This window comes from Falco biarmicus, chromosome 4 (assembly GCF_023638135.1).
Source record: "Falco biarmicus isolate bFalBia1 chromosome 4, bFalBia1.pri, whole genome shotgun sequence".
In the NCBI taxonomy this organism is placed as follows: domain Eukaryota; kingdom Metazoa; phylum Chordata; class Aves; order Falconiformes; family Falconidae; genus Falco; species Falco biarmicus.
Window position 1 is genome coordinate 37,170,678 of NC_079291.1, and position 24,769 is coordinate 37,195,446.

The window sequence follows — 24,769 nt, forward strand, 5'->3', positions numbered from 1 at the left end:
CCGAAAAGGCCTCAGATCACTTTATTTACAGGGTGGACGTGAATTTAATTAGAGCTTTTAATAATAAAAATAACATTACAGCTGACATGAAAAATATAGAAAATTCATTTCTAAAATATACACATTCCTAAACAGCCTGTTTCCTCACTGCAGATACCAACCAACTGTAATGAACTGGAATTTAAAAGAGCTTATTAAGATAATAACTCTCACCACTTGAGTTTGTTCTTCACCAGATCCAGTATCACGTTACTATCATCATGTTACTATTCACAAGTTTTGTGTTGCCTGCTTATGTCTTAGAAAATAACTCTGAGGGAGGTAAAAAGTCTTTTTGCATGAATGAGAATAAGAAGTGCCTAGAAATGCACCTATCATTGCATTTTTGGAAAAAATCTTCAGTTTTGAGGAAATCTGCCATTTTGTAAAAGGCACATTCAGAAGGCAGTCTGGATGTAATTCTGTTGTCTTTAGTAGCTGAAAAATTGCTCCCTAATATATTCTGTAGTCACCTACAGAAATCTTTAAAGACTGAAGGGGGGTAAAGTCAAGTGTTTAGATGTGGGAATTCATTTTAAAATAAAAGCTCTGAATTCAAATGATACTAACAACAAAACACTTAAAATCAGAATACATCCACAATTATCATGAGGCACTATGACAGATCTTTTCTGTATTCCACCTCCTCGTGCAAAGATGTGTTTCTTAAGCTTTTGCAATCACTCTTCAGCACTGCTTCCTACCACCTCAGAAGTGATCAAAATTTCTTAGTCTTACTTAGTTACATATGTAATACCTCTCACTTGTAAAAATACATGAACATCAATGCCACTGTCAACTGTTTTCATGGGTTCATTCTTCACATACTGCATATTTCATTTAATAGTAATCACATACCATGGTGATGCATATTCTAAAAAGGTGCAGTAAGGTCACAGGCAGTTGTTCAAAAGTCCATTTGCTACACTCTCAGTGGCAAACTGCGTGCACATACCACCCTATCATCTTACCATACATAAAGCAAACTTGGACCCTTTTTGTCCTTTGCTACTTTAATTCCTATAAACCGCATTTTATCTATGAAAAATACAAAATCTTTAAACTGATTATATTTTTCCCCTCCAGGTAGAGTTTCCTTCAACCCCTTGCACGTATCCCTGCATAAAAATGTTTTTTCTTTCCTTCACTTGCAGCACGCCCCAGCAGCTGGACTGGAATTTTCAATTCCAGAAGTGCTGGTCTCAGGGTTTGGATTTGTTTTGGTTGGTTGGTTGGGGGGGGGCGCTTTTTAAAGAAAATCTGCACCACAAAAAACACACCCTAAGAACAATCACAATTGACCATACCAAGGGTCCATATGGTTCAGTATTCTGTATTTTCAAAGTAGCCCATAATGACTGTCAGGGGACGGGGATGTTTTCCCTGTACTCCCAAGTGCCTCCCTCCCAACACACCAGAAGAAAGTGAGGGTGCTTATCAACAAGGACAGGAGGAAGAAAGGACAGTGGGAGAGAAAAAGTCAGACTGGGGAAGAGAGGGACAGGCAAAGAATTCAACTTAAAAGGCTGAGACCAAATCTATGGAAGAAAGTGCACCTGGGATTTGATGAGGGAGGCTGGAAAGAAAAACTGCCGCTTTCACCTAGGACAAGTTGAGCTGAACAGTAGAAGGACCCCAATATAAGAAGAGGGAATAAAGCAGAAGAGGTTTTCAAGGAAAAGGGAGAAAAAAAATATTAAAAGAAGTTACCAAAGTTACTTCAGCAACAGAGGCTCATTTGGTTAGTACACCCCCTCTTACTTGTTGCCAAGCTTAAGATTCTGGGTTGTGTTCTGCAGAACTGTTTAGCACAAAGATCTGCAAAACAGGACCCAGATTGTCACCACAAAAAGCAATTGAGACACAAAAAATTAATTTTTTAAACTAGAAACAATATTTACTGTAATCAGATATTCCATGGCTATTTCTTGCAAGCATGTTCTTGACCCATAGTTATGAGTGAGGTAGTTTACTCCTCACAAACATACAAACTGTTTTATTTGGCATGACCAAAGTTCGGTATATGCTACCAGCCTTCGATGTTACAGAGACGAGCAGTAGATCCCAATGTGTGGTGGCCTGACCCCTGCCCACAGCTAGGCACCCCTTCCAGTCACTCACTCACTCCACCTACCAGCAGGACAGAGGAATCAGAAGGCTAAAAGCAAGAAAATTCACGGGCTGAGATAAAGACAGCTTAATAAGTGAAAGAAAACAAAACAAAGCCCCTAAACAAGGGATGCAAAAGCATCACGTCACCACCTCCCATCAGCAGACTGATGCCAAGCCAGTCACTGAGCAACAGCTGCTTTGGAACTCGTTAAAACATAATCAACTTGTTAAATAGTTGCCCACAGAAATTTAGTAGAGCTTATGCACAGCCACAACTCCAATGGCAACACAAAGCATTAATACAACCATAATGATGACATTGTTACAACAGTTCATATATCTACTGGATTATTGATTATAGTAGCCATCCCATTATGTAGTCAACACAATGCTTGCTTTAATGGTACATGAATGATACCAGTAATAACATGAAACAGCTTTCTCTAGTATCATGTCTGCTCTTTCTTTCCTTCTCTTTTTGAAAACAATGCACAGCATTGCAGTAAACATGCAAAAGAAAAGTTGAAAGAAAAGTTAGGAAAAACATTACTTCAGTCTTACCTCAGAACTGTAATCTTCTACTGTGGTGGAAATTTCACTTTCCGGCTAAAATAAAATATTAAAATATTTACAATGATGGCACTCTAACAATATTAAAGAAGACATTTTCCATCCGTTTCTGAGAATGCAGACAGTATTTGAAAATAGTAAGGTATACATGAATTTGATTAGAATATATATATATCTATCTATATCTATATATCTATATCTATATCTCAAAGGCCACCTCCACTTTCTTGAAATCCCAGCTTAAAAAAAAAAGTTACTTTGCTATTCTATGATCATGGAAACATTGTAATTATCTGACAAAGTCTTCTTTGCTATACTATGATCATGGAAACATTATAATTATCTGACAAAGTCTTCTAATAAAAATACAATGTACAGGTACCAAATAATATTTGGAAATATTACTTGTATTATTTTTTTTAAAGTAGTAAGGAGTACCAAGAAAAGGACTTTTCTCTGGTAGAGCTATTTTACCCAATTAGCAACATTGCTGGCTTAAAAACATCATCATCATCTATCGAACGTCATTTTCATACAGGCAAGACTTTTGATGTTGACTAGAGTTTTAAAACAAACACTCATATTCTCCTTCCGCTTCCATGGAAACCAAGGAAAAGTAAAAGTGACCAGGAAGATCAAGGACAAAGACTCAAATCTTGTGATCTAATAAATCAGAGCAATTAAAGGAACAAAGTGAGCATAAACGTGCCATGAAGGACACTTGATTTAAATACAGAGTATCTTGCTGACCTATATACAATATAACAGGCTTGAGAATCAAGACGTTAGTAGGAAAATATGCAAAATCAAATTATCTACAAAATGTGCCCTACTGTGGAGTAAGTACCCTTTTGAACTCAAAAGGCATAATTTTGAGTTAAAACTACTTTAGCAAAAATGAAGTGTACATAATAGGCTTTTCCAAAATTCATTTAACACATTAACCAGCCTCACATTAAATCAGTTTTCATTTCACACTTAATTCTGTCAGTCTTATTTTCAAAGGAACATAGTCAGTTTTATATCAGTAGACATCAGTAAAATTTGGAACTGTCAGCTGCGTTTTGTTTTGTATTTTTTTTTTAAAGAAATCTGCCACTCAGACCTACTGGACGTCTGCAGTTTTTATAGTCCCAACATCATCGATTGTACCTATTTTGAATCCAGTATGCAGCTCCACAGTGCAATTAACCTAAAAAGAGGGTATTACGTACAGAGTACTCAAACCTAATTAAAAATACAAACGTGGAAGCTAAAATTCATACAGTGGTCCACCTTAAAAATAAGTCAAGATAAAACAGAAATCAAAACTATGGTTTAAAACCACAGGGTGACAAAAGTGTTTCTGCTGTGGAATATACAATTAGTACTTCACAATATTTATTTTTTATATAAATATACATTGTATTCCTATTATATACACTTATATGTATATTTGTGTATATAAGCATATACACACACAAATTTTACATTGTATTTGTCATCTGTGTCCTTGTTCTAGGACAAAGTTCTCTGGAAGGAATAATAAAATCAGGGAAAACCACATTGTTACTTATATACATATATACTTATATACATGACAAGTGTATGGCTGTATCACACTACAATTTTTCATTGTTTGTTCCAATTCAGAAGACTTCACAAAGAAATATTAGAAGTATTCCTATAAATGTACATATTTAATTCTTTAAGTTCTTTATATGGTGCATGAAATGCAGGTACTTCAACATGCAAAAAACAAGGACAAGTAGTCTGACTTCTTATATAGTTTTTCCTTGTAATGTTTTTGAATTATATAAACATCTCCTTGTTTATAAGATGACAAATGAATGTTTAGATCCTGGGATAAACACAAGCCTAGTACATAATTACAGTAAAAGGCAAAGAACTTGTAGATCGAATATATTAGGTTAGAGTGAGAAAATATGATCTCACAGAAAGGTGATTACTGAAAATAATTCTCTATTTTTTTAATGATAATTTGGCCAGATGCTTTAAAAATTAATATATTGCTGGTCTTTCCTAAATACCAATCTAAAGTAAAAGAACCTCTAAAACAGTTTTTAAAAAATTATCAAAACCCATAGTGTTCCATCACTCTAGGTGTACAATACCTGTTAGCAGCATAAATATTCTAAAATATCTCCTTCAATCCTGGATCTAGATATTTTTTTGGCTGTTAGGATCAAGTATTTTTGCTAAGGGATTTATTGAAGGTAAGTACAGAAAGATGGCTAAATGAACTCAAGTTACATGGATCTGATTTTTATGCTAAGGGGTTCATCCAAACCCTGCTAAAAATCAATTTAAAAGACTTAAATTCTGTGAGGTCACACATTAAACTGTAAGACTTAATGCTGTTTTTTTGCTGCCACACTCAATAACATTACAAGTAGCCAACAATTTACAGGCACTCATCCTGCCCTCCTAACAGCTGTGCCTAAGAGCTGACCAACCTTATTTCAAAATCCAGTACCTTCCATTAGCCATCCATTCTGTATGCTTTAGTAGTTCTTTGGTCAACAGAATTAATTATGTTCTATACGGATCAGCTGTCCAAACCACAGGGGTCCAGTTTAAAAGGAACTGCTTCAAAAAGTTCATATATACCCACACTGTATTTATGGAATTTGAAATAGGTATCTGTTACACTGACTTCAGGCTGTTAGTTTGCATGTATTCTACCATCCACGCCCCAGAACATTTTCTTGCTACAAACAGTTCTCCTCTTCTGGCAAGATGTTTTAATTCTTTACTTACTATTTTCTTCACTGATGAGGTTGATAGTTGCCTATAGTCTTTGAGATGTTTACTCTGTATTTTAACTATCTCCATCAACTCTGCACATAGCACCTTTAGTGATAACACTTAAGGATTCAGAAAATTTAACACACTTTCATCTGTATACATTCTGCACAGGAAATACTGCAAGATGATACAAAAAAGGGAATAATCAGGCTGTGGAACACAGAAGTTTCATTCCAGAGTAACTTGTTTCTGTACGCAGTTAAGCATTGCTCAGAAGTTGCGTTCTTTGGTACTGGATGCCCAACATTATCACAGCGTTCACAAAAGAACTCATATATGAAACTGGCCACAAGAACTGAAATGTTATTTTTCTGTTTCTTTAGAAAACTTTCATATGTAACAATAAAATGTTTGGCAAGAACGGACATCCAGTATTAAACTACTGCAGCTGCAATGGATGAGAGTATTAAAGGGCAAGAACCAAGACCGAGTATTCATGGAACAGAATTCTACCTGAAGTAGATTCTTTGACCTTTTTTATGACCTCAGTGTAAACTGTTACAAAAATGGAACTCCAAAATTCTGGATTCATTCCTGAATGCACAATAGCCAGTATCAGAAGCAAAACCAAGTTATTTTAGCTTGGCCAGTTTCACATGGGTCACTAGAGATCCATAGATGATCACAACCTGTGTGAGACTAAGGAAGAGGTCCATGACTAGGAAGAGAGGCCAAGAGAATGTAATCTGAAAATCCCAGTCATGAAACCCTCTCTTTAGGTCATTCTGAACTTTATGGATCTTTAATATTTGCAGAACATTCTGAATATGATGTGCTATTCTAATATATTGACTTGCCATGCCTTTTTTAGCTCTTAATCCAAAAATCATTCAATTCAAAGGAATGTATTCCCTGGTAATTTATGACCCAAACCATCTGACTACAATCAGATTTAAATAGAGCACATCTCAGCGGAGATAAACCATGGCCAAATATGCATATAACCTGCAGTGAGTTACCTCACTCCTCACTGTATAAATTTCCTGTATCAGAAAACATCATAATTTAATTAGGTTTCTATTCTTTGATAATATGGCCTTATAAATGTTTAAATTAAAATTAAATACTCTGTAAATCTGGCAAGACCATCTTCAATACAGGTAACTTCCATGTCAGTAAATCTATTACAGATCAGTATTTACACAGAGAAAGGAAGGCAGCATACCAGAGGTTGTCTCATGCATCAAAGTAAAATGGGAAGATATTCTGGCAATCTTTTGGCCAGATGGTGAAAGGGAAGATGACTGATTTCAGTCAGAACCATATGCTGCTGAGAATCTATTAGCTTCTCTTGGGGCACTGACTTTACTATTGAACAGACTATTTCCAAACATTTTTTTATCTTTACTCTCCAATTTAAAAATATTTTTCAAGGGATGCTACACTGTCTGAAGTGACCGGGCTAATTGTCACTACATTTTATTTACCCACCCTTTTCTTCCAAATCCTTCATCACATTGTACTTCTTAGAATAGCTCTTCTCTAGTCAAAGCCTTTGGCTGCTCTTTGCTTTCATGCGTGTATCATAGGAATGCCTTACCCACTTTCACCACCTACACTTTTCCTCAATGAGGCAACCTCTCTGTGTCTCCGCACTGGTTATGTTATTGTATTTCTGTCATTTTCTTAGTTCTTCCCAAGAATCCTACCCAGTGTCTCCCTTCTCACTCTAAGTTCTTTGCCTGTCAAATCTCAGGCACTAACTGGAACAAGTTATAGAAATGAAACAATGAACATGGAGCTTTATCACCTGTTTGAGCAAACAGTTAAGCTATTCTAAAACTATTGCCAAACGGATTTGTCCTGTGAAAAACAAAAGACGAGTTACTAATCCAACCTTAGTCAATTAGCAGGTATTCTTCACCGCAGAACTTTGAACTTTTCTTTTCTAAGAAGCTTTGTATAATAGCTTTTACTACCAGGTGACTCAAGGACAATTTTACTGTGCCACAAGTTAATTTCTTTTGCTTTCCTGGCATTGGTACATCCTTCCAAAGCAGTCTGCTCCAATGCATCATTTCAAGACTTCTCAGAGAAGGTGATCTCATCAGTTATTTACCTTGGAAGTGGCTTTTGCTTTCTTCCATTTTTAATTGCAGGAAGTAACAAAAATAAGCAATCCCTAAACCAAGAGTTCCATTGATCCAATTTATTTCCTGGGCTGTGTCTTCTACGATTATTTTTACTACTATATGGAAAAGGAAACTATAGATGTCAAGACCAAAAGATAACAGGGTGCGACAGAATAAAGACAAAAAACAAAAGGAACTAGAAGTACAACATATTATTCTCTTTGTAAGATCAAGACAAAAAGCATTCAACATGAAACAAATTAAGACGCAGAGACTTTAACCAAGAAATACCAACTGGCATTTCTCTTAATAAATCTTGTAAATTAACTGTTCCTCTGACAGAGGATGGAAAACCTTATAGAGATTACAAGTAAGTTCAGACAGAAGGTAAAACGGAATGGATAAGGACAGTACAAAACAATGATAGTTCTTCCAGAGTTCTTCCAATTAGTTTCTGTAACACGAGAGATTACAGGGGAAGCGAGGAACCCACCCTTAGGAAGACAGAGAGAAAAAACCTGAAAGGGATGACTGCAAAAAATAACATTGAATTCTCTGAACAGACTTTTACCCTCTCTGAACAGGAATTCCTCTAACTTCAGGTGGGCAATAAGCTCCCAGGCAATAATTCCCAATAGGGACTAAAAGAACATACTAGAAAAGCTTCAGGGAGATACACTTCTATCAACAAAACTATCACAGAAGAGCCCAGGTGGGATTTTTAGATAAGACAAGCAGTATAGTCAGATGCTCTATTCTGTGGTACAGAAGGAACAATTCTAAATATGAATCCCAGTAAAAGATGAAATAATAAGTGGAAACAAAATTTAGCTAGAAAACAATCCTTCATGATGCTTCCAGTAATCTTGCCTTACTCTCCTGACACAGCAGCCTACAAAGATTTAACGTTGGGTGAAAAAAGCAAACAGCTCGAAGAAGCTGTCTGTAATTCTCCATCGCAGAGATTAGTCTGAAACTGTCTATTACATTGGCTGCCATTTCAGCTAAGCAAGTTCTAATCCAATTACTGTAATACAGGCTCTCTGTCCAAATCATGGCACTTACAAGACTAAAAACAGCAAGTTGTGAGATTCACTGTTTCAGAATTTTTCCTCTTTCATTCATAATGCACAGATAGAGACTTCAGCAATCACCTTCCAACTCCAAAGTATCATATACTTATTTGTCATGAATAAGCAAGCCACAAACAACATGTAACAAAGGAAATTGCTCTCTCAGTTGGGAGCAGTGTTATTTTAGTGGAAGTGAACAGTTTTAGAAATCACTAAGACATGAGTAATTCAGGAGAGTCAAATTACAAATAAACACTGGTTACCATGCTTATTCTTTAAAACTACATTTAAAAAAAAACAACTAAAGAAGAAAACCCAACAAGCAAAAAACCCCTCTGCATCTCTATATTTATTTATTTAAACATAAGTTGAGTGCTTCTGGGAATAAGACAGACCTCAGAAAAATCATACCCAACCTTAAGAATGTATCTATCTGTACAATCTGTAGCAACTGCAGCACAGATATTTTTTCCATTTTTAAAATCATCTGTTTTGCACTGTTAGAATTCAAAGGCCAACAAAGGCTGCTAGTACCAACCAATCTAATCAGACCTACTTTGAGCACAGGTTCGGACTAGATGACCTCAGAGCACCTAAATTATTCTATGATTCTGTACTTTACACCCTGTTTTTCCAATTGTAATAGAGATACTTATTCCGGCTGAGAGTAAGCACATCAGCAATGTCCATCTGTAACATGCAATCATGATGTACCTTAAAATGTATTTAAGTTTCTTCATACAGTTATCATATTTATGTAGACTATAATATTCTTAAAACAACAGTTTAAGTGATTCCCTCTGAATAGCTCTCTGCCCTAGCAGTCCTCTGTCTTTAGCTGTAGCTAATCTACTGCATTTCATAAAGTACACTTCTCTCTTTTCCTAGAAGGCAATAAGTCTCATCTTCACCTATGAGAACAGTCACTGTGGTATTAAATACTCTTTGAAAAATTTATTACCTCCTCCAGGAAAAGCTCCGAGTTGAACAGACAGTTTTAGTGAGTTACTACAAACAGTTGTGAAGCCCTAACATGATCTTTCTAAGTATGAAAAGCTACATATTAAAGGCATGCATCTATAAAGTTCAAAATAGCTAGTGTACTGACATACTGTAGGCTGAAAATTGTGAAATAAATGGACCTTTACATGTTTTTATTTGCATGTATGATTTAATCTCCCTGGCGGAGGGGCAGAATGACTTCTATTTTTTAAAAAAACACAAATGCATAATTTCTCTATTACTTCTCAGCTGCTGGAAATGAGAGAATGGAGCCAAAATAGTTTAAAATGGGTCTATCCTAGCACAGGACTGACAAGTCAAAATGCAGAGCATTCATCTGTATTACATCTCTCAGAAAAGACTGCATTCACATGCACAGAGCTAGGAATCTGCATTGAGCTCGTTGTTCAGAATGCCACTCATGTCCTTAGAGGCACTGCTTTCACGAATGGAATGAGCTATTCTGTAAATAACATCAGCATCTCTGTCCCTCATATCTAGAACCACATATTACGTTACATGAATACATGTCCACCCAGAACTGAACTGCACTGCCAGTGTGTATCACACCGGGCATCTTACAACCTTCCCAGAGCATGTACTTTCAGCCACTAGCAATCAGGATTATATTTCATTAAGTAGTACAAGTAGACTATCTGTTTATCAGTCTCTTAAGTCATCCAGTTCTAAGTAATGTTTTCTAAATTCATTCCTCTTCCTCATTAACCAGAAAGACTCAAATTACATTATGGATACTAGTTCCGCATTTTGCTGTAGCCATAGCTACAGTGGTCAGAAATTCACTGCAATTTGTAAATTTTTAATAAAACAAAATGCATAAAATGAAGTGATAAAACAAAACCAATTTTTGCCAATTTAGGGAGCACAGCAGTACCAACAAACTTTCCATAAATTACAGCACACGCACAGCAGGCAGGTAGAAAGTGCCTTCTCTGGACATATTAAGGACAGACAGAAATATCTAAAATCTCCACTCTGAAAATTAATGGACCATTTTGCTCCCCTCAAAATCAACTGTTTACAGCATGAGACAAACTTACCTCAATGGTGTAAGCCTGGCTGTGTTTGATAATTTCTCCACTATGCAAAGTCCTGATAACAGCAAAGTCAGCAGTAGCAGCTGCTCCCCTTCGGCTGCTGCACGTGGATGTTTCATCACCTCGAGATTGATCAGTATCAGTCCCATCTTGTACTGATTCTTCACCTTTGATGTTTGCTGTTTTCTTCTTCTTTTTCTGCTTCTTTGATCCATTCTGACCATCAGTTTGTGCCTTTCGCTGCCTAAATTGGGCAAGCTGTACAAAGACAAAAATCTTGTTAAAGGTGAAAGTTTTCCTCTTTATTACTAATGACATGCTCTATAATGGCTTACTAGCTATTCTACATAAAGCTTCAAGACTCAGATTATTTTTCCATTTACATACATTTCCCATTTCCATAGTTTGCTTTAAAAAATAATCTTAAATGTAAAACAACAATCTAATAATGAATTCCTTTTCAGTTCCGTATGATCAAGTTACTGTTGTACAGACTGATACCTAGAAATCAAAATACTTAAAGTAAAGGTACAAATGTCATTATAAAGGACAAACGCAATAAAATAGCCTCTGATCTCATTTTTCAATTATAGAGTAACAAATTCCTCAAAATTAATTTACAGAAATTACTTTTATACCAGAGAGAAAAGCAAACCTTTCTTCCAGCAAGTTATCATATAAAGTGTTTTTTTTAAGTTTGTTAGATATCAAAAAGCAGATCAAGTTACTGAAAACACTCTAAAGGAACAGCAAAATCTGTAACAAAGGAACAGTCTAAGACCAAACAGTGAGCAAATTCTAAGATACACCACCTTGTAGCAAAACATGCTGATGAACAAAAAGTCACAGGTGAGCCAGGCACACAGTTGAAAAACCAATTAGTATGTAAGCTATTCAAATACTGTAAGACACTGCCTTTTGAAGAGCTTATCACTTTTAATCACTTTATAGTGGTTTACACAAGAAAATCCATTTAAAATATTTTTTTTTTCTTAACAGGAACAGTATTTCTGTTCAAATACAAAAAACAGCATGGCAGGTTTAACCAACTAAAATTCAAATTTAAACAGATCCTACCAATAAAATCTGGAAACAAAAATATTTATTTTCCAATTGAAGAATCCAAACTTAATAAAGTGCTAAAATATGTTTTACAAATGTAGCTCCAAAGTAAATATTTAGCATGCAAATAAAGGCACTAAAGCTTTGAATACTTTTTACATCAACTAATACCCAAATATACTGTATTTTTTTATAAATCTGCTGCAATTTTAGAAAAAGTTATAGAAAAGATAGCACATTTGTTCACAATATTCACCCATCGAGACAGCCGGGCTTCCATCCAACTTCTGCAGGAACACCCAAATCAAGCAGGACGGATCCCCTTTCCCAGTCACCGTTCAGTTACAGCTCAAGCCGTCACTTGAACTGCTCTCTAGTTCTCATCTGGCCCCAAGATAGCTGAGAAGCCCCAATTTAAATAAATGCAACACTGACAGATCGGTTCTGACTTCTAGCTAGTTTATGCTTTTGTCCCTTTATCTGTATTTCTTCATGGGTTTCTTCAGCCTCCTCTCCGTTCTTAGGAGAACTGACAGCTTGGCATATGGCTCCTGCTCTGTTTACAGAAGGAGGACCTGAAGATCTGCTGAGCCAGATATGCTCACCTACGTATTTAATACTTACTTCCTCCCTACTACATCTCTAATAAGTTTAACTTCATGGTTCTTCTTCTATTTTTAAATTATTATTTCACCAAAAATCCACAAAATCTGAACCGGGGGGAGGGGGGAGAAGAAAAAAAAAAAAAGATGTCTCCTCCTGACTTCAAAGTTTAAGGAAAAAAAAATAAATCTCTAAAATGGGGAGGGGATGAAGACTCCAGTTGTCTCCTTACATCACTATGTTCTCCTAAAACTGTGTATTTACCTCAACAAAATAATTTCAGTGTATCCAAAAGTCAAGTGGAATATGTCCAAATGCCACAATGACATAAAGTGGACAACCTGACTTCAAGTGTAACTATTGAGAGATTTTGCTTTTTTTCACTTTTTCTTTTTAAATAATGAAAGACATGTAGTGCAAATGGTCAAGAACTCTCTTCCCCAACTTGATTGAAACCTTCTGTAATGGAAAGTTAAGTTGGCTTTTTAAAAGCAGCTTTACAGTCTTTATTTGTCTACAAAATTAGATGTGTAGCTCAAGGACAAGTGAATTACTCTGTGTCTCTCCTCAAGTATTTGCATATTTTAGCTGAGGCATCTGGGCCTGCCAGATTTCTCTCCTTTCAAAATCAAGTTGTTGACTTCCACTTCTTCAGAATTAACAGATTAAACTCTACCATGGCAGCTACAAGCAGAATTTACTTTTTTCTGTTTAAGCATTGATGAAGAAGATGGGCACGTATGAAAGCTAAACACACATGCAAATACAATTTACATTTCTGTATTACACAAATTCTCAACTGACAATTTCTGTATGAGTGTCTAGTATTTTGGAAATAACTACACTATTAGTGACAGATGCATGCATGAATCATAGCAATTTTTACTCTGCGCATTCACATGTATAACACCGAACTGTCCAGCTACCAATGCAACATAGCTTCCAATTCACATTTTTAATCAAATTTTAAAAACTAGAAATGAGAGAAGCAGATAACAAAAGCTACTGCTGGCCAAATACACTCTGGTGTTCATATCAAGACAGGGGAGTCTCAGATACTGAATTCCTTCAGAAAATGGGACTCAGGAACTAGAGTTGAGGATCTATCTACATTTCAATGACAAGCACAAAAAAGTCCACCAGCAGTCATGGGAACTAAAGGAAAACAAATTTTGTAGCATTAAAGCTGCCAAATACTTACAGATTTTGTATTTCTAGAAAAATACAGAAAAATATTTTTTTCCAGTGCGAACAAAATGTGAAACTAATACAAGCTGATACAACTAAAGGCTCCTTTACCCTGTCTTCCAGGCACATCAGCTTGATAATGCCAAAACTAAGCCCGTGGAGAGCTTACACTGCTTCTATCAGTTCTGAATCTGCAGTTTTGAAACAAATCAGTGTCAATTCTGTTGAGTTACAAAAGTTGCAAGCAAGAATAAAAGATGTAAAAACATGAGTTACTTATAGAGGAGGAAGTATCCAAAACGAGAAGCTGAAGGACACCCAGCACAGGCTCTCTGCATTGATTCGTCTCCAAGGAGCGACAGAGAACGAGCACCTTACCCTGGGAAAGCATCAGGAACAGAGTCTGCCATGATGCAACTCTACCACAGGCTTTAGAGTACACCTGAAAACAGACCTACAGCAAGTCTTCTTTCACTCCACCTGTCTGCCAGCCCATTGCCTCCAGCTTTTCCCATGGTGCTGGTAAGACCCTGGATTCTGCAAGCAGTACCGAATCCTGTTAAAAATTCCATCAGTGTTTTCCAGTACTGAGTAACAGCTGATTTTGGCTCTTATCCTTGATTCTCAACTTTTGCATCTAAAATAACTAACAAGGTGCAATTTCCACTTCATAGGTTTTTGAAATCCTGCTTCTAGGCAAAAAAGCCATCCTTTTGGAAATAGACATGTCCACTTTATAGCAATATTAAAAAATTACAATATGGAGTACATGTTTACTGTCCGAATTATTTCCATCGATTACACAGTGTACAATTAAAATCTTAATTATAATAAATATATGGAAGTTTTAAGCTAAACTCCGAGAATGAAACTATGTTTGTTTCCTTTTAACATGTAAGAAACTACAATAAAATTGTGCAGGAAGAATTACATGTTTATTTTCAGATTTCCAGAAGTACCATTTTCAACACCTGCTCAGCTTTCCATTAGTTTGAAAAAAATGGGAAATGACTGGATGTTAGCACTAAATTCTGTGGATGCACAAAACATGTTGCCTCTTATAAACAGAAAAACACTTACCGAAAGTCACAGGACTACAATAAAGTAGCATGCAGGTAAGTAATGCGTATAGTTTTCAAAATAATTTCCCACAGTAAAATAACAACTGAATAGAAGAACTTAGGTATTTACACAATACAATTATTTATTTAGTTCTAATTAAAACTTCTTTCTACTAATGAATCCCAAAACAACATACTAGCCCAAATCCCACATCACACGCTGCAGCAAAATTAAGACACCTGGCACAACATTAGCTTAGCTTTTAAATGCTGGTATCCAACTGGCAGAAAGTCAGAAGAGCAGAGGAGAATCAACTGCTATTAGGTACTAAATAAACACTCTTGAGACAGAAGGGAACTAACTTGCAGCATGGTGCAGATTACTTGTGTAAAAAATGTCAAACATCGTAGTTAATGTACCACTATAATTACAACAGTGGCATTATTTATTTATTCAGCTGTCTTCAGCACATTCTGACCCTTGGTGATTGTGCCAGCAATCGAGATTGCTGGGATATGCTGACATCAATTAATTTCAAATACGGTCTGACTGAACTATTTCTAGAGTAGAAATGCATGTTAAAATAAAATTTGGCTCCAACAGAATGCAAAACTTAATCTCTTCTTAAGCATTTAGAAAAAGGTATATATAAAATATCGGAATAAAAGCTGCAACATTTCATCACTGCCCATGCATCAGCACAAGAAAATACTTTAAAAATCCACAAAAACTAAGTTACATTTATAAAGCATGGATAGATATATTTTAATTTCACATGCACAAGAGAATTTTAAAAACAGGAACACCTTTAAACCATTTAAAACTGGATGCTGCCTTATAATAGATTGTTATTCCTTAATATTCTCAGACAATGTATTATAACTGGATAGTTTAATTTTCAGAGCTACTACAGCTAACAGGAACTGAAATTTTCAGTGCCTCTGAAGAAGGCTGTTATATTTGCTGTTCTTATTGTTTAAAAATCAACTTCTAAGTGCTAAGACAAAAAGTTTAAGTAGCACATCCCATACAAGTATTCTTGTATCATTATACTTCCTGTACCTGTACACAGATATTCTTAGTCTCAAATTTTAAATTACTAACTTCAGATGCTTACATCTCATATTTAGTGCTGCATAGGCACCTCTTACAGAAAGAGCAGGATCTGTTCAATTCTCACAGTTCCTCTTCAAGTACAAAATCTCTATTTCTTTTTTTTTTTTTTTCAAGCTTGTATTTAAAGCATCAGCATAGAAAGATGAGTCATGAACTTACAGACTGACAACAAAAAGAAACCTCAGAGAAGCTGCTCCAGGCAAGTAATTACTTTTTCATTTCTACACTGCACAGTAAAAGCATGAATGGAGACCTACATCACAGTCTTGCATTTCTCAACTAGTATAATTTCAAAAGGTGTTCCAGATACTGCTTAAACTTCAGCCTAATGTGTCCCACTCACATTAAGGGACTTGCTTTTTACTTCTTCTTGGTCAGAAGTTCTCACACAGTCTGGTATCCAGTGAGAAATGTTATGTGCTGGACCCAGTCATCTTTCGATCATTTAGTCAATGTAAGACAACAAGGACTTTTGAATATTCTTGTCTCTAGCTCAGAGCAGTGGTTAATGAATCAAAGTCCAAATGGCAGTCCTATAATATCCAGTATCTTAATAGATAATCTGGATGATGAAATTGAACGCACCGAGTTCAAACTGGAGAAAAGTGCAATATACCAGAAGGAAGAACCACTGCACAAAGAGACCTCAACCTGCTGGAAGACTAAGCCAAGAAGAAATGCACGAGATTTAACAAAGATAAACATCTTTAAATCCTGCACCTGGGATGGGATTATCCCACATAGCAGTAACAGCTGGGGACTGACTGGCCTGGTGTGTAGCTCTGCTGAAGAGGACCCGAGATTCTTGGTGGATAGCAAGATAACCGTGAGCAAGCAGCATGCCCTGGCAGCAATGAAGAGAAACCATGTGAAATCTCTTTGAAATGACTCTCAATGCCTACCATAATAAATGACTAAGATATGAATCCAATTGTTGGTAAACCACTTCTGCAATTAACTACTTATTGCATGACCAAAAAGACCCTACACAGTCGTCTTTTGTAAAACAGAATTTGATAGCAGTAATACCATCAGCTATTTTAAAATCTGGTTTCACAATACAGTGAAAAAAGGCTCAGTGAGCCTGACAAACAACTCCTAGCTTCAGTGCTCAATACAAATGTTGCATTTAACAGTAGAAAGCATATTTTAAACTTTCAAACTAGCAGACTGAAACTCTCCACAGGAGCAGTATCTGCAACTAAGCATATGGAAGGTAGGCAAAAGTGAAATAGTATTCTTTGTCAGGTGTTGCTTGAGACTTACCACCAACAGAAAGGCCACAAATCTGTCTGAGAAAGGGTTATTTTTTTCCATATAGAGTGAACACTAAAGATTCTGCTCTAAGTTGCATTGTGGCAAACTGTATTGTACAAATGATAAATATGATAAATCCCAGAATCAGACAGACTCCGGCTGCAAGTGCAAGATTACACTCAGAAGCATCATGAAACTCACAAGAACATAAACAGTCCTGTGACAGAAAAGCTCAGGCTTTTCCTGTTATAATGCTCCTAACCCTCATCACTGAATGATAATAAGGTATAATTTCTGAATGATTACTGAGTCTAAATATTTTGGTTTCACTTTCACTCTATGACAGACTGATAACATGTCTTCAAGGGTGAAGGATTAATTTAAGATTCACCTGCCCTATTAATGATAGGTCACTACTCCCCTGAACCACAGGTAAGCAACTATTGCTACAAAGTCTTTCAGTGACACACAAAGGACAAAAGCAGGGGCCTGTGGTGGGATTTGCTTTGATCATCTATAAAGCATGGATACATCCCACAAAGTATTGATTTGGGTGTCTCACAAACCAATAGGGTCAAACCAAAAAGACCAACCTGAATTTGAAATTTTGACATCATTCAGAAGCTGGAGATCTGCTGTGGTTTAAGTCTCAGGTTACCTATTCCACTTTCCCCTAGAGAACTGAAAAATACCTGCTATAATCTCTCTTTTACCTGGGATCTGTTTTTTCCAATATACAGTAACATTTTTATGTTGCATGGCAGCAGATATGAGGCCCTTAAAAGGGATAAGGGAGTCTGGGGGACAGTAACACTGAGGTTTAGGCACTAAAGCCTCACCTAGGCTGTTTAAAACTCATTTGTTGTTGGGCCACCAAGTTTTTACAAAGCTTGACAGTCTGCCCCCTAAAGAGGTGTCAAACAGGTTAACTGGTAACTGTATTAGAGAAGAAAGTGGCACTCTCACTTTTTGCCATATTCTCAAAAGGTCTAAGCACTGAAGATTGTGTTGTCAAAGCAATAATTCCTGAAGTATAGGCAAATTTACAGTGCTCCCTGCATCTTTTAGGCTCCTGATGCCTGTACTAAGAAAAGAATAACTGAGAGCAAGATGAAAATTATCAAATACAGAAGATAAACAGACATTTTCCTAGTGAAGTCTGTTGATTCTATTTTATTAATATATATTATAAATAATATAATTAATATAAAATTCTGTTAATCAATAAACAGAAGAGTATCACAACTCTTCCCAAATCCAAAGATAAAAACCTCAGAAAGAACATCACTGAGCAAGCAACCTGGAAATATGTTCAATATATTATGCCACATAGCTAAAAATCCTGTAAAAAAACCTGTAAATAATTAATGTTCTTTGCAAGTTTCAATCTGATTATTTGTTGAGACAAATAGAACTTTAGTTTATTTGTTCCATTCAACAGATGATGAATTTACTAAATGGGAAACATTAGGCTGGATGAACAAGAAAATAATCACCCAGGAATGAGGTATTTCCAATCTACTCATTCTTATGTTGCACTCAGATTTTCCCAAATAACATGAGCAAAACCTCAGAACGTCTCCCCTTACAGAGACTTAAGTGGCTCATGAGAATTCGAGGATGCCAATAAGGCTATGAAAACTTCCAAAGAAGAAGTGCTATAGTCGCTACCTAAATACAAGCTTGAGAGTCTTTCAACTTCAGAGACAGCCATTCCTTTGCAGTACTCTGAAGAAAACCAATGGGATCACCACAATTTACATTTAAGGCTGAATTACCATGAAAGAGAATGCAGGATAGTGAGAGGAATAGCACATTGGGCAATTCTTTTTAGCAGTCTGTATCAAGTTAGAGTACTGTTGGCAGTGCTAATAACCAAGGGCAGTGAACTTGAATGAACCCCTCCAGATGGCACTGTGAGCTGGAAAGCCTCAGAATTAGTGTGGTTCTGATCTGGTCTGCTCTTCCATGTCCTAAGAATTTAAATAGGAACAGACCTAGGAACAGCTAAGTTAATTACAGCTGGGTTATTTTCTGGACAAGGAATAGAAGTTAGGGTACGAAAATACTCTCAAGGCAGGTTACAATGACAGACTCAAGCACCACAAGCACATTTCAATGCTGGACTGCTTCAGGAAAAGCAATGCCTCAAACTAACTGCTAAAAAAATTACTCAACTGAACTGGTCTCTTAACTAACTTACTTCTACATACATGATTTACATATTGCTTCTGTCTACTTTTTAACTTTATTCTTCTCACAGTGAATGCAGTATAACTGCCTCTGCTGATATACAGGGTGAAAAAAAGCATCTGACCCACACTGGTACTGTATTTCCCCAAAGTGAAGAGGAAAGAAGTGGACTGGGCCAAGCTGACAATGGCAATAATAAAGAGGGCAACAGAGTGTAAAAAAAGCACAGATCACCCATGTGTGAAGCCTGAAACATTAGGAAGACTCTGTCCACCAAGGCCAAGGGTGCTGACATAAAACAGAACCTCTTCTAACCCTGCATTACGTGAGGGAGATCACCAGCTGGATGCTGTCTCAAAAGGCACAGTCCATCCTCTGCTTTTGCCTGGAGTTTCAAAGGCTTGGTAATAATGGGAAGGCAAGAATTATGTGCTGACAGAAACGCACTCCTGTTCCACTAGGGTTTATGTGTAACACCAACTGTAATTAAAAACTGGATCCTGAAACTTTCTTCAGCTATGCTAAAAAAACCCCCCAGTGTTCAATGTCCTACAACCTTCTGAAACAATTTTTGAAGGGGAAGTGGGGAAGGAGGACAAGGATTAATGAATGTGAAAATCTTTCAACCCCCAGCAAGGAAGAATGTCTCCTCCCTTGGCCTTTCTAAAATCATCTAGCTTGACAAAGGCAGTAAATTCCAGGCCAGAGCTAAAATTTGGTCAAATACATGTAGAAAAGGAAACAGAAATGTTTCTCACATTTTATCCTTACAAAAGAATGAAGAAAATAAAATTTACTACTTACTTTGCTAAACTGCTAGTTTTTAATGAGTCGTATGATTTTATTCACCATCTTTTTGAAATAGAAACCTTCACTTCTTTGCAATGCCATTCCTCACATCTCAAGAAAGTGTTTTGAAAATACACATGCAGCAGACAGGTTTGTACATGAATTCATTCTTGAAAATGAATCCTAATATTAAGATTTCAATACTTTGAAAGCATTACTTGCTTTCCACATAGTTACAGTACTGTTCACTGGGCTGTATGAACTTATCTACAGCCCTTTAGAAACAAAATTATCAGTATTTATCTCCAAGTGCTAACAAATTTCCAGTGTTCTCATCATCTTCAAGACAGTCATAAAATTCAGTCACTAGGCTATAACATTGCAACGATTTTCTACACACCATCACGCTTATGTCTACATGCAAATCCACTTGACTCCATTGATTTAGTAACATGTACTAGTTGCTAGTAAGTTACTCCCCAGCTGTACCAAATTTTCTAGGGTGTTTTGGTATCCACATAAGGCAATGGGTAACTTCAGCTCTGACATCCATGTAAGGACAGTAAGTTCACTAAAGCACAGGACACTAAACAAGATATAAATGTAGACAAGGTTCTATTAACTCAAACGGTTGCTGTTTTAGAAGTGTATGTGAAAGACTACAATACGATTTTACTATCACTTTCCTACTGACCAAAGAAACTGGATGTGTAGGTTTTGTTGACACAATCAAAAGACAGACTCTAGGAAGTGAACAGACAACTTTATCTCAGTCATTTAAATAGAGATTAAAAATTATGTCAGCAGCCAAACAGTAAATGCTAAAGATAATGACAGAGAAAAAAGTATATAATGTTTATGAGCTTCAAAAGGTGATACAACCTTACCTATCATGGTCTTAGATGTATAACAAGATGATACCTCTCATCTTAATGTAAAGTTGTCAAAATTCTAAGTTGTCAGATATTGAGTTAGACCTCAAGAATAACTAATAAAATTAAGACACTGGTGGCATGTAGTAGGCTAGATGAGGTAAACTACACATGACACCAACCAAATGGAAACTAGGCTGCTGTGTGTCCTCTACTGGCCTACGGGATACACAGCAACCAAGACAATGCTTGTGTTCAATAAATTCAGTAACATGAAGATAACCATAAAACAAACAAACCCAAACCAACCAACCAGCCAACCAACCAAACAAAAAGGCGGCCTGGGACTTGTAAAAACAATCACACCTTTAAAGTCACTGGGACAGGTCATACTAATGCCTACAAAATACACTTGCAGAAAAATCATTAGACTGAAAGCCATAATTATTACAGTATTTCATGAAGACGAACTCTTTAGCAAGCTTCAGCACCGACATTTTTTGTAAGGTTGTACAATTACAGATTTGGTTAACACTATAAGTACTTTTTCCCCCACTCAACTCCTGATGAAATCAGCCTTGTGAAACAAGTTACCTTCTGGAAGTAAAAGGCAGATATAGCCCTCCTGAACAGAAGGCAAAAAAAAAGGAAGTTCCCAGTCTACATTAAAATTATGTACTAGCTTTCAATTTTATATCCATATTTTCTTTCAAAATTGTTTGATTCAACAAAATGACAGTGTTAGGCTTTATATTTACTGCAGCTGACTTCTAAAAAGCCATGCAGTCAAGCGAATTACAACAAGGATCAATTTGACTAATTTTTACCTACAGAACCATACTTCATGAACTGTTCACAATGAGTTATTTAAACAAAGCACGCAGATGAGTACCATACATCAAGAAATAAAGAAAGAAGTAACAGCTATTTACAGATAACAAGCTTCAGCTGGGCTTCAAAGAAAACTTGTTTTATGGCACAGTAGCAACTTAGTGGTTAAATATAGGCATTAAATCATTAATCTATTCAGAACTTTAATTTTTGGAAAGCATCAGAGTCATCCAACACGGGAAAGTAAGTATGTTGCCTTCTGTAGCACTAAAAAAAAATAAATTACTAACAATCTAAGTGTTGCTTATATAGTTACTTTATTTCTTCTTAAAGCAACTGGTTTAGCACCTGTTAAAAAGCATATAATTGTATCAGCTATTTAACTATATATAGTTAAAACAGCAGGTGGAGACTCATTTAATTAATCCCTTGGAGTTCTTTCAGGATAACAATTTATTTTCAGAAAACAACTGCAATACAGTAACAGGTTAAGCATTAAGCATGTTTATTCCACTGTATTTAGGTCTTAAAAATTATTCAATTCAGAAGAAATGTCTTCCAGAATAGCAACAGTCTAAAAAGACATGAAACCATGCCATTAAATACTACATGCACCAAAGAAGATAATAAACCTCTGTCCTGTTCAGTAATTGTCTTCGCATGCTGCCCTTCTTCCCCCAAAAATAATCTTAGTACAACATTCCTAAGACCAGAAGGCAGTGAAAAAGTGAGTCTGCGTTTTCCCTGAGCCCAATGTAAGGCTAAACTCCAATCTAAATTTCTGTAATAATAGATGGAAAGAGCAAAGTTTCCTTCTGGTAAAAGAAAAATTTATTTTTATGTCTAGCATTTAGTAATTTTTCTCCTCAATTACTATTTTTCTCCTTACTAACCACACATAATTGCAAGTTATCAAATCCTAGAGAACTGAGTTTAGTCCTCATTTTTGCTAGGATTCTGAAGAAAAAACCCTATAGTACACTGAACTTCATGGAGTGGGCAGAACAACCTTGATCCTTCAAACTGAAGTTCACAGGGTTTCTCTAAAATCATTTTAAACTCTGGGTTAGAGCAGTCCCAAATACTTTATGAAGTTCCACTGAAACAACAAATTCTGACTTTGTGATGGAACACTCCTCATTATCAGCAAGAGAAAGGCCTGAAAGTGTCAAATCTGATAAATTTTTTCAGGAAAAACTTCAAAATGTTGCTATTATCACAAAATAATATTGATTACTTATCGAGAAGTTACTTGAGAACAAATCTTCCAATTATTCCAAAGCTCATCATAGGTACCTTTCATATCATTAATAAAATATTACAATAGCTGGTTCCAAAAATCCTATACTATAACTTAACAATTAAAATCAAAAACCATATAAACACATGATATTTAGACAATTAAATTTAAAATACCATATATAAGTTTTCTCTAAATCAGAAACATAAAAAAAATCATAATCTATAGCCATCTGTGCTTGCCAGTTAGAAGCCAACTGTAAAAATACAAAAGTATGCAAAAGCAACAGTTGCCAGTAACTCCACACAGTGCTTGTCAATCAAATTACTGGCAATCTGCACGTTTGCATGCAACACAGACACTTTCTTCCACTTACTAATTGTCTTACATGTTTACAAGTCCAGGTAGACACTTTATATTTTTAGAAAGAATGAACTTTTAACATTAAACTATAAAAATGGAAAATATAAAGCTTTAAGAAGCAAGGTAATGATTCTCATATTTCTAATAATAGGAACCTAAATACAAATTGCACTAGATTTGATTATGAGTATTAACAGACTCACTTATATTCTGGTTTAGATGCATTTATGTATAACTAAGCAGAACACTGCTATTTTTATGTTTTCAACTGGGGGAAAAACATTGGAATAAATTTACTTTCACCAGTTTTATAGTATTCTGTACATTGAATTCCTAATAAGATACTTGAAAACCATTCTCCCCACACAGATACAGCCACATGGACATTATAACCCAAATTAAAAAGGTGTTCTTCCCCACACCCAGTAGATGAATACAATATCCAAAACCAGACTTATTTTGGAAAGCATGGAAAGAACACAGCACTATCAGAAATTATCTTAATCGCTTAACATCTTACTGCACTGTATCAAAAAAATGCTTTTATAAAAATGCTTTTGTATCAAAAAAAAGGTTTTATATAATCCTTTAGTTGCATAGCTCCTTAGGATGTAGTATAGTACTGAATTACTAAATATATGCTTACATATTTGTATTTTCTTAAATTAGCTTTATGTTGTGCCTATTCTGGCACTGTGAAATCAAGTTTTTGAATGTGATTCTCCCAATGAAAAGAAATACCTTATTCCAAGTTGCTTGGAAAGAATAAATTGGTACCTAGCTATTTTTGCAGAGTTAAAATAGAATTTATATTTAGTGTTAACATCTGAACATCCTTTGGAATAAACAGAGTAAAAGAGAATATTTGCTAAAAATGAGTAAATGAATCTAAAAGCTGGTTCACAACATCAGCAAATAAATACAGAACCCCTCCCCTTGCACAATATATGCTGCAATGAAAAAATTACATGGGGAGGAGCAGGAGAGAAGTGAAAGATAGCCGTGTTGGCTTCCAGCTCCCCTTAAATTTCTGAATAATCGGTATCTGACCAACTCAGTCCATTATCACCTGGAACAACAGCTATCATGCTACCAGATAATTATATTATGTACCTCAAGTTATTCTTACCTCGTTTCAGGTAAAACCCAAGATTATTACCTACCCAAGCTGACCACATTAGAAAAGTACAGTTTAACTTAAAGAACTCATGAAAAACAAAAATATACCAAAATTGGGATTGCAGGTAGGAATCAATTTTGCCCTAATGTGGAGTTCACATGCATTATGGCACGGTCTTTCTATTTTTTTCCCCATAGGATTGGCCTTAATCTGTGCCCAGACTGAACTGAGATACTGCCATCTGTAGAATTACCTTCTCTTTCACTGTAAATTGGAAGGCACATAGAAAACAAGACAGGGTGGTGCAGGAATATAAATGATGATCTTATGCTGAAGAAA

General features: G+C 35.8%; 1 protein-coding gene across 9 annotated transcripts in view; it reads right to left on the reverse strand.

Moving 5' to 3' along the window:
* Positions 1-24,769, reverse strand: part of AKAP9 (A-kinase anchoring protein 9) — a 120,770-nt gene that overhangs the window by 81,855 nt on the left and 14,146 nt on the right. For 8 of the 9 annotated variants that reach the window (XM_056335597.1, XM_056335596.1, XM_056335590.1 and 5 more), the window contains exons 2-3: positions 10,738-10,992; positions 2,713-2,757 (exon numbers count right to left, since the gene is read on the reverse strand). In XM_056335597.1, the coding sequence (XP_056191572.1) occupies positions 2,713-2,757; positions 10,738-10,992 (300 nt within the window). The remainder of the gene's footprint in view (positions 1-2,712; positions 2,758-10,737; positions 10,993-24,769) is intronic. The other variant, XM_056335598.1, reaches the window with a different exon arrangement.